The sequence below is a fragment of the Cibotium barometz genome, chromosome 34 (assembly GCF_041138505.1).
Source record: "Cibotium barometz isolate CiBa-2024 chromosome 34, ASM4113850v1, whole genome shotgun sequence".
Taxonomy (NCBI): domain Eukaryota; kingdom Viridiplantae; phylum Streptophyta; class Polypodiopsida; order Cyatheales; family Cibotiaceae; genus Cibotium; species Cibotium barometz.
In genome coordinates this window covers 37,170,615-37,188,545 of record NC_141079.1, presented here as the reverse complement: position 1 = coordinate 37,188,545, position 17,931 = coordinate 37,170,615, and the positions used below count along the sequence as shown (strand labels likewise).

The 17,931-nt window shown below is 39.1% G+C and overlaps 1 protein-coding gene across 1 annotated transcript; it reads left to right on the top strand.

The window, feature by feature from the left end:
• Positions 1-3,410: 3,410 nt before the first annotated feature.
• LOC147618981 (glycine-rich RNA-binding protein 3, mitochondrial-like) lies at positions 3,411-4,514 on the top strand. Its single transcript, XM_086774189.1, has one exon. It carries the CDS (start codon positions 3,481-3,483, stop codon positions 4,003-4,005), a length of 525 nt encoding a protein of 174 aa, XP_086630315.1. The 5' UTR covers positions 3,411-3,480; the 3' UTR covers positions 4,006-4,514.
• The last annotated feature ends 13,417 nt before the right edge of the window (positions 4,515-17,931 follow it).

The following is a 17,931-nucleotide window of genomic DNA, read 5'->3' as shown; positions in this document are numbered from 1 at the left end:
CCTCCATTTCAAGCTTAGGTCATCTATTTTAATTTCATTAGCAACATCAAATCATTAAGATCACTAATCTTAGATTAATCTAACATTATCCTCTTATTCCCCTGGTGGCCCAAAATTGTTGAGCTCCATTCTCCTCCATCTCTCAACCATTAGCTAAGATTTCTTAACCACTTTGTCTATGTCTCTAGGCAACTAATCCCACCAAAGGAAATCATTAATTTGTCTATGCACAGCGAATTGAATGTACAACCACACCATTGAGACTTCTTTTGCACCATTCATCGCCTATAAGCTAAATTGGTATAAGCCCTCTTAGTTGTGCCTATAGAATGGTATAAGGAGATTGCTTCCTAAAGGACTTAGCTATTGGAGCTTCAAGCCGCGAGAACGAAGCAAAAAAAAAAACGTTGCATTCGGTGCAAATTTGCCCGATTCTAGGGTTCTTGAGCTAATTCCTTCCATATACGACACTTGTCCTCACCAAGAACAACATTGCTATGTAAAATGCCCCTTCAAAGACTGCATTGGTAAGCTCAATTTCAGCCTCCATCTCTCAACCCTCTTAGTCACTATATTAAGAAGGTAATTAAGTTCATTAAGTAAAAATTAGCAAAAATCAAGCTTAATTAAGGCCAAAATTGTATAAGTGAGGGTGTATTTGGGGTTGCTATGTATCAAAGCATATCACATTACACTTTGGGTGTGTTAGAAAGGTTCGAGAAGCAAAAAAAATCTTATATCTCTAGGAGGTTTCGAGATTAAATCTATCTACTGAGCATTATTAATCTTAAATTAGCATTTTCAACACCACAAAATAAAAATACTTTTCTTGTTATCCTTGTATTTACACTTCTCTTATTGTACCGATCTTGAAGAAAATCATTGTAAATCAATACCTATTTTACACGCCAAATCTTGTAAGAGGCATAGACACACTGCCGAGAGTAAGATCACCTTTAAATGGCAACAAACACAACAAGTAATGTTGGGAAGTTCACTAGGAAGGGTTTAACATGTGGACTACATAAATGAAGTATTTGTTAATGCACAAAAAGCTATGGAAGATGGTTAAGGAAAATACACAAAAAGCTATGGAAGATGCACCTAATAACAAAACTGATGAGTGGGTAGAGAAAGATGATAAAGCATTCACTTATTGCGTTACCTTTGGGACCTAACCTCATTCACCACATTGATCACACTAAAGAAAAAAATTGAAGAAATCTATCTCAAAATTGAATTCTATGGGCTAGAAATGAAGTCTAGTGAGTCACTAGCACAATTTGTTAGTAAGATGAAAAGCATAATGACACAACTAGATGGCATAAATGCCAAGATAGAAGATAAAGATACATTAGCCATTCTCTTAAAAATCATGCCGAAAGAGTACAATGCATTACACTAAAAAATATGCTAGAACTAACCTTTGAAGGATGTGTCTCGTCTCTCTTCTTGAAGAAGAAAAAAAGCAAAAGTAAGGAAGCACGACTGTGCAACATGCACTCTTCAACAAAACAACAAAGAAATTCTTTCATTGTAAAAGGATGGGACATTACCAAAGCAAATGTAGACTCAAGCACAGGCACAAATCCACCTCATATAAAAGGGATGACTTTCAAACAATCAAATCAAGCAAGCTATCAAGTCTTTCTATGAGTACAAGTCTCAATCTTGTAAACTAACTGAACTTGAGTCTTAAGCTTAATTAGTTTACTTTCTCATCATTATGAGTGTACTTAGGAATCATCCACCTTAGCTTAGGGTTTTGCATCATCTCTTTAGGTCACAACTTCTATAGCCATAGCTTGAGGTACTGTGTTTTCAACAACTAACCCTTCCTCATGTAGCCAACCCTTACTCTTAGTGTAGTGAACTAACCCTTCCTCATGTAGCCAACCCTTACTCCTAGTGAACTAACCCTTCCTCATGTAGCCAAACCTTACTCTTAGTGAACTAACCTTTCCTCATGCACTAATCCTCATTCTTAGTGAGCTATCCATTCTCATTTACGGTTCATTCCAACTAATAGTCTCCATACTCATCTTCTTATTTAACTTAATTTTTTGCCCCCAAAATTCAACCTTGGGCTATTAACCTTACCCATTCAACCTTAGACAAATCAATGTACACATTCCCACTTACAAATTCCAAGGTTAATATTTTACACCCACATATAGGTTTCATTTTTTAAAAATGTGCATGTGGAATATTTGATTTATCATATTTTCTCTTCAATTTACTTGTTAATTTTTATATTGATGTGCGGGGGAGGGTGGTCGACATGTGGACATTGTGCACATAGGACGGTCCCAATAAAATTATGCACTCGCTATAGGAGGGGGTTCCACATGTGCACATAGGAGGGTCCTAATAAAATTATGCACTAGCTACCTTAAGCTAGTTTGCTCAAAATTAACCCTACTCATTTATCTAATCTTAATTTCTCAAGGTTTGGAGCCATTCATAAAAAAATTAGAATAGAAAATTCCAAAACTAATAGGATTTAACCTTAGTTGCACAACTCTTGGTTTGATGTGAACCCATGCACATGATTTAAAATCGAATAATCTCAATGTATGAACAAATCATTAAAACCAACACAATGTTTTTAAGCTTCACAATCTACACAAGAAAGTAAAGCTACGATACCAAGTGAAACACCTAAGTGCAAAAATTGCACTTACTTAAGTGTCCACCCAAGATCTACACACATATGCACATCTATGGAGCAATTTAAATACCTGTAAATCGTGGTCATCAACAAAACCATGATCATAAAGGTGGGTTTGGCTAGCACTTACCACCCAACCATAGGCTAAAAATTGGATAAAATGCTAAGCCAACCTCGAGCTAGAGTCCATGCAATTGCGGCCCAGTCCGCATCCCAAAAACATGCATGTCCTACACCAAGAATCCCCAGTCTTCTCAAATGTCATTGACACGACTAACGAGTGGGCTATCCAGTATATCTAGGCCCTCAGAAGGCTCCTCTTCCAAGGTTTGGGTCCCAAATAGAAACCTCCTCTAAAATGAGCCACGACCCAAGTTCACACTGTCCGGTCTCATATGCTAGCCTCTTTTTGTCTCTACTACATAGAAGGTGATTGTAGAACTGGTGGCTTGGCTTCTCTACTAGGCTTGGTTGTTGTTAAATAAAAAGTGGAAGGGATGCAACATGTGGGCAACTGGAGTTGCAAGTAATCACATAAAGGGAGCACTCGATCATGCTCTTAAAAACCTTGGCTAAAAAGAGTTGATGCAATTTTGGCTTTGCCTTTCAACTTGCAAGTAATAAATAAGGAAATAAATAAATCTATATCTATCAATGAAAAGATTTGAGGCAATTTTGGCCAAGTAATAAATAAGGAAATAAATAAATCTATATATATCCAGAAAGCTCCTAATGCATTTGTAGGTCTTTGAACCATAATAGTGCATTTGTAGGTCTTTGCTCTCCGTCAGGAAGAAGAGGAGGCGACGATGGCGCAGGCCAGCAGGCGCCTACTGCTCAGAGGAGTCTCACAAGCTCTCAGCAGCAAGCTTTTTTCCTCCCCTTCGTCCATGGCAGTGTCGCGTAGCTTCTCGGAGGACGCCAAGCTGTTTGTGGGTGGCATCTCGTTTCGCACCACAGAGGAAGGGCTGCGCGAAGCGTTCGCCGCCCACGGGGAGGTCATGGACGCCAAAATCATCCTGGACCGCGAGACGGGGCGCTCCCGCGGCTTCGGCTTCATCACTTACTACAAGGAGGAGGACGCCGAGGCCGCCCTCGCCAAGCTCAACGGCCACACACTCGACGGCCGCGTGATCAGAGTTGACCGGGCATCCAGTCGGCCCCCGCGCCCCATGGGCGGTGGTGGTTTTGGAGGAGGCGGTTTTGGCTCCGGCTCTGGTGGTTTCTCTGGCCTGAATGAGCCCCCTGAGCCTCCTGCAGATGAAGATTGGGGTACCATACCTTCGCTGAGCGTTGATGCGCCGAGCGGAGACGCCGATCTCAATCGGCAGTGAGGAACCGTAACGTTAGGGTTAACTCTAAAGGGCTTCACTGTACGGAAAGCCCCAATGTTAACTCTAAAGGGCTTCACTGAACCGCAAACCCTAAACTGTAAGGCTGCATTTTCCGCTAGCCCAAGGGTCGCATCTGGGCACATGCTGGGTAATCTTAAACATAACCCAAACCGTACTTCTAAACCCTGATTTGGTCAGCTGGAGAGTTCTGCAGCAGTGAAGTTTTACAGTATGTGCTACCCTGAGAATCTGCCTTCTCAGATGGATGGAGCCAGAGCATCCACACCTGCCACAGGTTTTATCCAGTAAGTTTCTAGCTTTTTCTACATCTTAGGCAATATAATCTTTATTGGGTCTCTTCATCTCTATTTCTCTATAGATAATAAGGCATTTTGTTGCTGGCTCTCATCCTGAATCATGCAAAAACTTTGTAAGGCAGCAGTTTCTTGTTTTATTACCATTGAAACAGGACATTTTATAGTGGGTTTAATAGTGTGCCGGTGTTTAAGTCAGCTTGTATGGTACTGGGCCAGATGGACTTGCTCTGATTCTTGTGTCTTGTCCACCTCTTTGAAGTTTTCTTATTGTATCTGTAATGTCGTCACTCCTTTGTTTTTCATACTTGAATGGTTTTGAGTAGATCTTTATCTTTTCCCTTTAAGGAGGTGGTATAGAGTAAAACTTCAAACTTAGGTTTTACTGCATGGGTCCAAGGGTCCAGTCCCAACTTTGCTTTTTCCATGCTTGAGGTGACTCAGAAGGCACAGCAAACATGCCATCCTTCTCATAATTGCAGCAAATTCGATCTGTTCATGTTGTTCAACTGCTTCATACATACACAAAGTGGTCATTCTAGTGACACCTGCAAAAGCGTCAAATAAATCTTGTGAACTTCAATTTTTTGTGTTTGGTTTACAACCCTACAAGGATATCATTTTCAAGAGATGGCTGTAAGTTCTATAAGCACTTGAAACCTAGCTACCAAGTTACTCTAGAGAGGGAGTTTAGTATAGCTTAGATGGTTTCTCAACAAATCCACTAGGCACACCTCATCAATATTGAGTTGTTGCAAGATTAAAATGATAAAGTTTTCGTGTTTGCATGTGACAAATTACAGGAGGGTAATGCAACTTTTTGGTACCCTGACGCCATAAGTCCCTTTACTCTCTATATATATACTTATATATACATGTATATAAATGCTATGTTTACATACACATATGTATACATATACTTACATATATGTGTGTGTGTGTCTTCTTTAGTGCTAGCCTTCTTCATGTCTAAGTCAGCTCCTAATTTCTGGAGAAGGGATAGAAACTAGGTTTGATGGTTTATCTATTAAGATTTAGTCTATATGTTGGCATATCTTATGGTTAATGGCTAAGTAAGCTCCTAACTTTTGGAGAAGGGATAGAAACTCGGTCTGATGGTTAATCTATTAAGAGTTATTCTAGTACGTTGGCATATCTTATGTTTACATACAGATACGTATACTTATATGTATTGGTGTGTGCGTGTGTGTGCTTTAGTGCTAGCCTACATGACGAAGTCAGTTCTTCACATCCGGAGAATTGATAGAAACTTGGTTTGATGGTTTATCTATCAAGATTTAGTCTACTGTGGTGACATATCTTTATTCATGAATGCGCACCTATTCTTGGGTGCTGATGGCATAAAGAGTGGGTGTCATAGCATGTGGTCTATGCAATACATGATGGAGTTCACGATTTGAGGCTTTGTGAGAAAACTGTCATGGAGTCAAGATGGCACTTGGGTTTTTGTTAAATTGGTATATGTATGTATGTGTGGGTGGCCATGTACAGGTTATGTAGAGCTACTAGTGCCAGTGCTGTGAAAGTGTGAAGAGAGGAAGGAGTGCAATGGAAGACATGAAGAAGCACTATCTTAGGAAGTAACTTATACTAACTTTGAAAGCCCAAGTCCACATACACAGCTGATGAAAGTACAATTGTTTGTTTGGAAGTTACAAGAGATCAACAGAAAGCGGGAAATTATTGCATGAGCCCAAAGTTGGCTCTTGTAAGTTGATTGATTTCTTGATTGAAAAGTGAGGAGAAGGGGTCTATTTATTGGAAGATAAATGATGTCTTGAACTTGCAGGTCAATTGCTAGTCGGCTGGTTGATGCAGGTGGTGGGCTGGGCTACCAGCAAAAAAACAAAAATAACCTCATCAAAATGACTCCTCTTTCATACATGGGTACACAGTTGTTGGCTGGTCTAGATTTTCCTTGTGTCGCTTGCTTGTTCCATCCTCACATGTTTGGCGTGTGCTCTTCCATGGCCAATACCCAGCTGCTGCTCTTTGAAGCCTCTCTGGTGTTGTCGGTGGTCTTACTCGTGTTGTTCGGTTTCTAACATGCGAACATGGTGCAAGTTGAATGGAAGTAGTCAGTTGCATGGCCTCTTGACAAACTCACAATACTGGGTAAAACTTGTTTGTGAAATGATTATTTTCAAACATCATGTTGTTTGGGATAATCCTTAAACTCAAAGGAGGGATTGAAGCTGTATTTTGATATTTAGACATAAGTATTCTCTTGAAGACTCCCATCATCCACCAGCCGTGGCTTATCTTTCTTCGCCAAAGTACTCAATTTTGGTCTATGGTGCTCTACAAGGTTACTCAACAAAACACTATCTGCATCTTGTCCAACTGTTTTTTGAGCTCAGTCAAGTCTAAGTGGTTCATCGAGTAGGGATTGAGAGGGATTTAGCACCTAGGATGAGTTTACAATGATCCTAAGGCATGGAAGGTGGCAACTTATTTAGTATTTCTGAACTAGAGAGATGACCATATTGATTTAAGATCCGCTTCTGATCCTTCGCGAGTTCATCCAGCTTGTTTGATGCCATAATCAAAGCATACATCATGCATGCATGGCTGCCATCACGCACTTCATTGAAGAGTGGAGATGCAAGCATTGGGTCTTGTGAGTGAGGGCAACTAGGACCAACGCAAACCCATAGCTTAGTGCAGCTTCTAGACCCATCTGGGGTCGCGTGGGTGCCTTGCAATAGTGTCCTACCAAAGAGTGCAGCCATTTGGTGTGCACTTGCATCCTACTTGGCATGGTGCCAAGTATACATAAGGTGTCTTAACCATCCGGCCACACATGGTCAACATCCATTTCGTCTAAACTGAAAACTGTTGGTTCTTGGGTGAAGTTCTTGCTTGTGTGAGAGTTGGTTGATTGCTTGCAAGAGGTGGAGGGAGGAGTTGTAGTTGGCCCATGCACCCACCTGGTGCCATGTGGGGCCACCTGTCACAAACCCACCTGGTAGGTAGCCCATGCACCCATCCAGTGCCACATGGGGGCCACCTATGACTTGCTAATGGTGTCTTCATAAAAACACTACTAGACTAAATTTTCTTGTGTACTAATCATTGGTATGCACACACTAATAGACTGTGGCCACAAGGGTGCCCATGCCCATAGGGGTTGGCCTTGGGACTTGGGCACTACACTTATAAATGGGCACCCTAAGTTGTAAGTGTTAACTTGCAAAGGTTATTATATTTAGTTCTTACCACCTGTTCACATGCCAATAACCACTTAAGAAGACAAGGCTTATGATTCATGGGTGGGTGTCCCGTGTGCGTGTGAACTGGATACACATTAGGGAGTCCCGTGAAAACAATTCACATGAAAACTGTTTCAAGTACGCAACCATATGTGCATGTGCAACTTTGCCATGTAAGCATCTCCTTTTCATGGAACTTGTAAAACACAAGCATTTCCAAGCACAAGTTTGGCTCATTGGAAAGCACAAGTTGAGGATGTTCGAGCACTTGGGTCCAAGCACTGGCCACAATACAAGGAGCACAAAAGATGCTTGGCCTGCCGTAAAGGGACACAAGACTGCTTGGCTTGATATGTTTGCCACTGGAATACCCTTTGGAATTGGGCATTTTGGGTCCATGCAGTGGCCACAATACAAGGTGCACAAAAGAAGCTTGGCCTGCTGTAAAGGGACACGAGACTGCTTGGCTTGATACGTGTGCGACTGGAATACCCTCACCCCTTGCTTGGCTATCCATAGTGTAAGTGCACTGTTTATGGAATTTCCAAGCCCACAAGATCGTTTTCCACTGAAAAGAGAGAAATGACCGAGCTCTGATACTAGTGTAATTCAGTTGGATGGGTGTGTATGGTCTTGGACACACTTTGCAAATAGTTAAACAGTCAACACTTAACTGTTATGGAGCAACATAAGACAAGTTATGATGCTGAAACTGAACTTTTATGGAGCAACACAAGACAAGTTTCAATGCTGAAAATGAAATTGCAAAATGTTCACCAGACAAGTTACAACCGTATGGATTTCTGTACATTGTATGGACAGGTTGATGTCAGCTAAACAGGCAGCCACCACCAGCAAAGAAGATGACAACTAGTAGCTGTGCCTGAAATGATGATAACGATGGCTGTACGCAACTTGCGCGGCTGAATGGGCGCTTGTGTGAGTAATGAATGGAGTTCTTGCATTTGTGAGAGTTGGTCAAACACTTGCTAGAGGTGGAGGGGGTCATGGGGTGGTGGTAAGTGGCCCATGCACCCACCTGGTGCCACATGGGGGCCCACCTATCACTTGCAAATGGTGTCCTTTCACACCTATGGCAATAAGGGGTGCCCATGCCCATAGGGGTTGGGCACACTTGGCCGTGGGCCTCAGGCACTTATAAATGGGCACCTCAGGTTTTTCATGTGGGTGTGAACTTGCGAAGGTCACAAAACATTACATTTAACCTTATAAAAATAACAGAAAAGTTTAGGAGAGTTCTTACCACTTGTTCACTTGTTCACATGGCACAGACCACGTCAGAAGGGCACAGGGTTCAAACGTGTGGGTGTTCCCTGCCCGTGAACTTAATACACATAGCAAGCAGTCACGCAAAAACAATTCATGTGAAAACAATTTCATGCACGCAAACATGTGTGCACGTGTAAACTTTGCTAAGGAAACATCTCCCTTTCATGGAACTTGTAAAACAGAAGCATATCCCAGGGAAGCATGAATTGGGGATTCTGCCGGAAGCTTGAAGAAAGTCGCCTTTTTGTTTTATGGATATTTTGGAGTCCACGGGGTGGAACCAAATTCGTGTTTTTGAGTAGCATTCTTGATGAGTGACCATGGGTAAATAAATATGCAGCCTTTTCCCTTTCTCTCTGAAGAAAGGTTGGGAGCCTGATTGTAGCATTTGAAAGGAGTCAAATCCATGCCAAACCTATGAGCTAGTTCAAAACCATAGGCTGAAGTGTTATGTTGTAGTGACCGTGGGTATTAAGTTGTATTTTTGTGTGTACATTCTTGTTTAGCTCATGGTTTAAGATGACTGAACTTCAATCCAGACTAAGCCCACTTGCATGTGGCAAAAACTTATCTGTGTGGTCTTGGAGGTTCCATTTTGACTACTCCTAAGTTCTAAGCTTTCTTCTTCTCCCAATGTTTTGAGATGCTTTTTCTGGTGTGAATTCTTTTAGTCCATTCTTTGCTTTTCTGTTCCTCTTATATTTACAGCCCTCTTCTGCATCACTTTGTAGAGAGAGAGATTTTTGAATGTTTGTAGGTGGTCTATGAAATGGTGAAGTGTTATGTGTTGCTCTTTGGAAAACCAATTAAGTCCAGTAGAAAAGGCTCAAGGTGAACTTTCCATTTGCTTGTAGCACACTCCTTTATCCCAACCATAGTGCTTTGATGGTTGGTGCCTCCTCTTGGATCTTCTCTAGGATGATGCACATGTTTTTTCTTGCATATCTTGGGTGTGCGAAATTTCCGAGTCTATCACGTGTCAACATTAGGTGGTCCTAGATAAGAGCTTTGTTTGCACCTTTACAAATCTTAAGATTTGAAGTGTGTTTGGGTGAGATGTCTTCTTGTTTGCAAGTGTGCTGCTGTTGTCTTTATGCCTATGAATCTTTTGCAAGTAGAGAGCTACACATCTTTTGTTCTTGTACGAGATGATGTTTCTCTCCCAAACAACTATGGTAGCGCACATGAATTCATATGAACAATGAAAATTATGTACTTAGTCCTCAAGGTGATATACTTATTTGTCCTTCGTACCTGTTGGCTTGTTTTTACATGCAACCTATGTGATGAACTATAAAGCTGATCCATAGGTGAGGGTTGATAAGCTTCAAAGGAATCACTATTTAGCCCCATTTTGAAAGGGACTTAGGTTTATCATAGCCACTCCTGTCATATCTTAGACCTCAGCCTCTACCTTGGTTTACATAACCACCTTGATAGTTGCTTTGAGAACCATGTCCATAGCTCTCTTGGTATCCTTGACCATTGAAATATTGCCTCTTGTATGGCCACCATAACCATGGCCTCTATAGTCTCCTCTTCCACATGAGTGTCCATAATCTCCACACGACGTCAAAAATCAGCTATCCCTCTAGCTCTTCATCTACTCTGTGTCCATGATTCTTGTTGGTTCTTGCTATTAGAGAACCTCTTCCTCTTTAGCTTTCGGCTCTTCCTCTTTGTCCTCTTCTTCTCAATTGGATTATGCCTTTACCGTTGGCACCAATTCTTGCAACACATGTAACTCATCTCTAGTTTATATACTAGTATAGTCTTTCCCTCTACCTATATATAGTATGGCAACTTCTAGTAGCCTCCTGATGGAGATCTCTTTTTGAATCATCTTTTGCACCAATTCTTCAAACATAGGTAACTCATCTCTATTCTGTATGCTAGGAACACTTTGTAGTCTCTTTCCAAGCCTTGTAAGAATGCCTAGACTTTATCATTCTTTTAAACTACATAGACAATTAATGCAAGTGACTCAACCAAATTTCATATCTTCTCTATATAATCCATAATGCTCAAATTATTCCTCTTGACATTGTTAATTGTTGTCTTCAATTACAACTACATAGATTTTGAAGCATTTTCAAACAAGCTAGCTAGGCCATCCCATAACTGACATAACCCTCAACATGCGAAATGATTGAAGAAGTTAAGAGTCATGGCTATTTAATTAGTTACCTTTTTCTTCTTGATTTGCCAATATTTAATCTCCTCTTGATAAGTAGACATCATGTTTGAAAATTCCCCTTATGTCTGTATTGTTCGGTCTCTACTCCTATCGTTGTTCTTGGTAGTCTTGGTTCTGCTTCATCTCCTTCAATTAGTGCCCATAAATCCATTGATTCCAAATATAGATTCATCTTGTAATCTTCCGTGCATGTTTCTTCCTCTCATAGCTTATTTTTCTCATAGTTTGCCTAATTTGCATGCTTTTTACTCTAAATTTGGGTTGTCTCTATCATGCATCACTCTGGCCACTCAAATCTCCTTATTCTTTTCTCTAAAACTCATTATCATGTCTATCCACCAATATTTTAACTGCTCTAAGGTTACTAACTTGGATCATCATACTAGACATTGTCGATATGCATATGCCCATCACATGAAGTTGCTTTTGCTTCTCCAACATGTGTGTGTGTGTGCGCGCGCGCGCGCGCACACACACACAATCAGATACATATACACACAATTTCACATACATACATATATTTAAAATTAGATATGAATACACACACACACACACACACACACACACACACACACATATAATTACGTTTGCATAGATACAATTACATACATGCACACATCCATACATATGTCTAATTACGTACATATAGCGCGCACGCACACACACATGCATGCATGCATGCACATGTGTGTATATGCATACATATACACCCATGTGCACACATGCATGCACACACGTGAGTATACGCATACATATACACACCCACACACACATGCACGCATGCATGCCCACGCGCGCGCGCACGCGCACACACACACACACACACACACACACACACATGTATATATACACATGCACACACATATAGCCATAATTAATCTTCTCAAAGTAAACCTACTTTTTGTAAAAAGAAAGATGATGAGTGACATGGTTATAAGCAAATATATAAGAGAAAGTAAAAGAGGTGTGGAGGTGAAAGAAGCACAAAATGAGGTAGATCTTGTTAGAAATACACCAAAATATCATGTGAAATTGGGGATATGGGTCTCTGGTCATTAGGTTTATAGTAGCGAACTTGGTGTGAACACTCTAGGTATGAACAACCTCTTAGTTAGAGTCAAATGATAGAGTTTAATGCCTATAAAAGGGTATTGTACTTGGTGGTTCATTCATATCTCATCTCATATCATTCATAATACAATCACCTTGTGTTGTGTCCAACTTGCTCTCTCTTGCTTGCTCTTCATAAATATACGGGAAACAATATGTATATTCTTAAAAGATATGTATACATATCTATTTTTTGCTACCCTCTATGTACGCAGGAGATATGGATGTTTTCTTAATAGTGGGTCCTTGGTGTGTGTGTGTGTGTCCGTGCACACACACACACACACACACACACACACACACCTACCTACATAAATACATATACATACATACACACATATATATAAATAACCTTAACAATCACTGCTATCTTTTAAGACATTTGATCATTGAAGAAGATCCATCACATGGAGCATGCATTTGTCATATTCATCAACTATTTACAAACCAAAGGGGCTTGAAACTTGTAAAATAATGTTTTATACGACTTTGTATTATAGAGAAATGGCTTAAGCATGCTATAATTTACCCAAAAGTATTGTGTATATAGTACTCAAAATGGATATTACCATTCTTATGGAGTACTATTTTTTTTTTTGGTCATCACGAAAGCATTTTTTTAAAATAGATGTACCTATTTGTGCTCATATTCATGCTTAGACCCAAAGTGGGTCACACATGATTTTCAAGTAGTTCCTTTGTTAGTAATATTCAAGGAGTTCCTTTGTTAGTAATATTCAAGGAGTTTCTTTGTAGTAATCACCAAATGGGTTCTTTAATCACAATCCAACCATCAATTTTATACACATAAAATTTTATTGACTATAAGCAAGCCTAGTTCCTTCTAACGTAGATCCTTTTAAATCCAAAGTCACCACTAGGCATAGAAACTACATCAAAAAGTGTAAAACTTTGAAGTGGCCTCCTTAATAATGACTTGTGTGTGGAAAAAAGTGTTGCCATGTCAACTTGCAAGCCTATTTCTTAATTGGTGCTTCTTTCACATTTACTTCAAAAGGTTCAGCTTATCTAAATAAATTGTCCTGAATCATTAAAAATATAGAAACACACTTCATGAGAGAAAGAAACACAATGCTAATCACAAAGATAGAACTTAATTAAAGTATTTTCGCTCTAATAGCATAAGGAAAGACTAGTATGGAGACGAGCCGATCCAAATATTACACAGAGCTTCTCACTTCTCACAAATTCCTTATTACCAAATTAATAGAAAGTACATGTTTATATAGGCTCATAAAGGGCTTTCACATGTTTTTATAGGCTCATAAAGGGCTTTCACATGACCGAAGAAATGATGTACAAGGTTGTTGCCACCTTGCCCTTATGGATCTACCTTAGGTAGATTTCCTTAGTAATTGTTGCCAGTTAACTTTAGAAAGCTAACGTTATACTTCATGTCTTTACTAAGGAAATCTACCCTAGGTAGATTTCCTTAGTAATTGTCACCACTTAACTTTAGAAAACTTAACCTTATACTTCATGTATTTATAAAAATAAAGGTAAAATGTCACCCAAACTATCACACACCCCAACGTATGAAAACAATAAGTTGTGGTGGTGGGTTGGTTAAGGGAGGATTCTAGGATGTGGGTTTGATTCCTGCCCATCATATCCACGAGGTGTAAGACTAAAATGGGATTTCTTTTTGGTACCCTCTCATGTGATGCAAAACTTGCAAGCTAAACACATTAAAAAAACACACATGGCTGCAAGATCACCTAGATAATTTAAGACATATGACATGACTAGAGTAGAAATACATCAACTTTCACACTCTCAACAAATAAATCAAGCTCGTAAAACACACAAAGTGCTTTGCATGTAGTTTGAATGATACACTGGTAGCTAAAATGAATACCTCCTCTAAATGTAGTTTGAATGATACACTAGTAGCTAAAATGAATACCTCCTCTAAATGTAAACATTATAAATGGACCTTGTTTGAAAATGGTGTCTTATGTTTAGATTTGTTGATTCATTTCTCCTTTTAAACCCTTTTGGACATTTATTTTCTATGCTTTCTACCACCTTTTGCAAAAACCACAATTCCTTTACTGATGGTTGTGACTTTTGAGCTTAAAGGCGGTTTTTAAAATCAACTTCCACTATGAGAGAAGAAAATCTATTTTGCATCTCGAATAATTTTGGTAAAGGAAGATGAAAGCTGCGATTTATTTTTGTATCTCAATTTAACAGTGAAAGATGAGCATAATAAAAAGTAAGCAAGCAAACCATACATGATAAAACGATGGGATGGTTTCCTGTACGTTTTGTCTGCAGAGCTTCTGTTTCAGGGTTTCAATCAAAAATTTTAGGGTTTTGTCTGCACAGATCTGCTATTTTAGGGTTCTCTATACATGTTTTAGGGTTTCGTCTGTAAAACAGAGCTGATGTTTTAGGGTTTCAATAAAAAATTTTAGGGTTTTGTCTGCAAAACAACAGAGCTGCTATTTTAGGGTTTCCTATACACGTTTTAGGGTTTTGTCTACAACAGAACTGCTATTTTAGGGTTTGCAAACTCCCTGTTACTTGATTATGTGTGTCACAATGAGACGGAAGCCAGCGATGTGATGAATCTGAGGTTTTTGAGGTGCAATTGCAAAACTCTCGGGTTGTAGAGGTTGTCTCACGCTTGCATGAAAAGGCAGTCATTCTATTCTTTACAGGAAGGATCCCCTTAAAATGGATGATTCGTCAATGGATTCATACATTGTTGCCGGTTGAACTTGTTGGCGGACATCTTTGATGGCCCGAGGGCCTTTTTGAAGTTGTGCTTTCCACAATTGCAAAAGGTGCCTTTGTTCTGTGATGGACAACTTGTGCATGCTATGCCATGGAGACCAATGGTTGATTTTCAGGAATTGCTTAAAGTGGACTTCCCTATTTGGGTGGAAGTTACCAAATGCCCTTCTTTATATTGGCCCTTGCTGCATGAGGCAATGCCCTAAAATGGGCAAAGTGTTGGTTTTGCCACATGCGACATCTAACAACAGGAATATGCTATGTATGCTCTGGGATACTTCCAAGCCAAGACCAGCATGGTTGAGGATGTTGTTGCCTAGTTTAGACTCAAATGGGGAGCCTTTGCTGGGCATTGCTTGAAATGTGGGCAACTTGGACACTTTATGGTCGCAGAATGTACGCAAGTAGAAGAGGTGGCAGCAGCCAATGTTGATAATGATTTGGTAATACATCAAGTTGGTACAATGGCTCAAGTGTCTTCTAAAGTGCCCACAATTGCACAAGATCAAATGCCTGCTTCCAGTGTAATGCATTGCCTATGGATAAAGGGACACAAGTTTTGGTCGAAGAGCTTGCCTGGCAAGAAGTGCAGCATAGAAAAGGGAAAAAACCTAAATCTCAAGTGCATGCAGGGAGCCAGGCTCTCGTATCAGATCCCCTGATCATCACATATGCACAGTGGGTTATGGCAGGCTCAAACCCGCCATTGGTTCAGGATCATCAACAATTGGGACAATCTCAGAGCTATCAACCATTGAATTACAATTTGAGGCCTCGGAATGCAAAATATAGAGATCCACCTCTGAGGCTATCTTTTGATTGCAAGGGGCGGGTGATTACTCCATGGGACCGGAGGTCTACTGCTAATGTAAATAGCTAATGTAAATAAGTCTTGGGCCAAGCCATCCACTTCAAGATCTGTCCCTGCTTGGCAAAATTATTATGTTGTCTTGGCTGCGTACATGCCAGATGTTTTGGGTGCGTTGGATGCAAAGAATCGAAAAGGGAAGCAAACATCTTCCTCATAGTGATTTTTTGCTTCTATCTAATGAAGATAGCTACATGGAATGTGCGTGGAGTGTGCTCCCGCAATAAGCAATACATTATGTGGAAGACTTTGTTGGGGAATAGTTGGGATGTCTTGTGTGCTGTGGAACAACATAAAGATCATGTGCAAGCTGGCTCCTCTTTTATGCTCAAGGTTATCGTATGCCGAGGTTTCAACAGTTTTGGGGTGCTGATGCTTGTGCATGATAAGTTGAAGCCTTCTATTGTTGTTAAGAGAGATGTCAATGGAAGGTTCATTATTGTGGAAATTACCTTTGAGGGGGATATTTTATGGCTGGTTGGTTTGTATGCCCCGAATGTGTCTAGAGAACGCAGTGCCCTTTTGGCTACATTGAAAGAATGCTTAGGCCTTGGTAGACCAAGTATTCTTATGGGAGATTTTAATATGTGTTGTGAATTGCAACAAACAACATCTCCTCACTCAGTGATGGATGAGGCCGAAGAAAGAGCGTGGATGTCATTTGAGGCTGATGTTCTTAAGTAAGATCTTTGGAAACAGATTAGTTATGATGATCACGGATACACATTTCATTCCCCTTAGGATATAAATACTTGGAGCAGGCTAGATAGACTATACATTGTGCATGATCTTCCTGCTAGAACTTTTACATATGGCGGCGGTTCAAAGGCAGCATGTTCTCTCTATCATTTCCCAGTGGTTTTAGAGATGTCTCATTAGCCAATGCATGTATATAAGAAACTGCTGACTAAGATCCCTCTAAGGTTCAACAACTCCTTGGATCATTCGTTATTTGATGGTTATGTACAACAGCTTATTAAAATCACTCTTTTAATATAAAAGAATTTCTTTTATGCATCTAATTTATGCATAAAAATTATTTATGATGAAAATCACACTTTTAATATAAAAAGATCTTTTATGCATATGTTTATGCATACAAATCATTTATGATGAAAATCATTCTTTTAATAGAAAAGAATTTATTTTATGCATCTAATTTATGCATAGAATCATTATGATGAAAATCACACTTTTAATATAAAAAATCTTTTATGCATATGTTTATGCATACAAATCATTTATGATGAAAATCACTCTTTTTAATATAAAAGAATTTCTTTTATGCATCTAATTTATGCATAAAATCCATTTATGATGAAAATCATGCTTTTAATATAAAAGAAAACTTTTATGCATATGTTCATGCATACAAATCATTTATAATGAAAATCATCAAGAATTAGTTTTATGCATAAAATCATTTATGATAAAAATAACACTTTTATAATCAAAATAACAATTTCAATATGCTTCCTTCTATGCATAGAATTTTATTCTAAAGAAAGTAACACTTTTTTAATAAAATATTTTTAGTATGCATTTTCTTATATCTAGGATGAAAATTAACACTTTAAGAATACATATACGATGGGAATTAATCTTTTTGAATAAAAAAAGTAAAACTTATTTTGCTCAATTTTAGAAAAATTTTGCCATAACCTCCTTTGTATGGCTGACCATTTTTCAATTTTTAACTCTCTAAAATTAATTAGAAGGTCACCAAGAGTATTTAAATCATTCTAATGTAAACATTTTGTACTTATCAAAGAGAAACATTATGAAAACTTTATCCATTAATCATTCATCTAGGATAAAGAATGGTTGGATTTACTAAAGAAGAGAGGGGAATGCCTTTTTTCAATGAGGCATAACATCATAATCATTTTAGAGAAGACAAAAATCATAAAAACCATAAAATGAAATAGAAAAGAGAAGAATCTCCAACTTACAAGGAGAATTTGAGAGCTTTCCTTTGGCTTGATGGTTTGAGGGATCTACTCTTGTTTGAAATAAGAGTGGCCACCAATCTTTAGAAGAGGGAAGGTCAAAAACTAATGAGTTATGAGTAAATTCACATTTTTTGGCTCTTGGGAGAAGCAGGGTAACAGTGCAAAAAACACTATTAAGTTTCAACAAAGGGGGAGGCTT

What these genes read in the sequence shown, in the direction of transcription:
- LOC147618981 (XM_086774189.1), top strand. Translation starts at nt 3,481, where the DNA reads ATGGCGCAGGCCAGCAGGCGCCTACTGCTCAGAGGAGTCTCACAAGCT.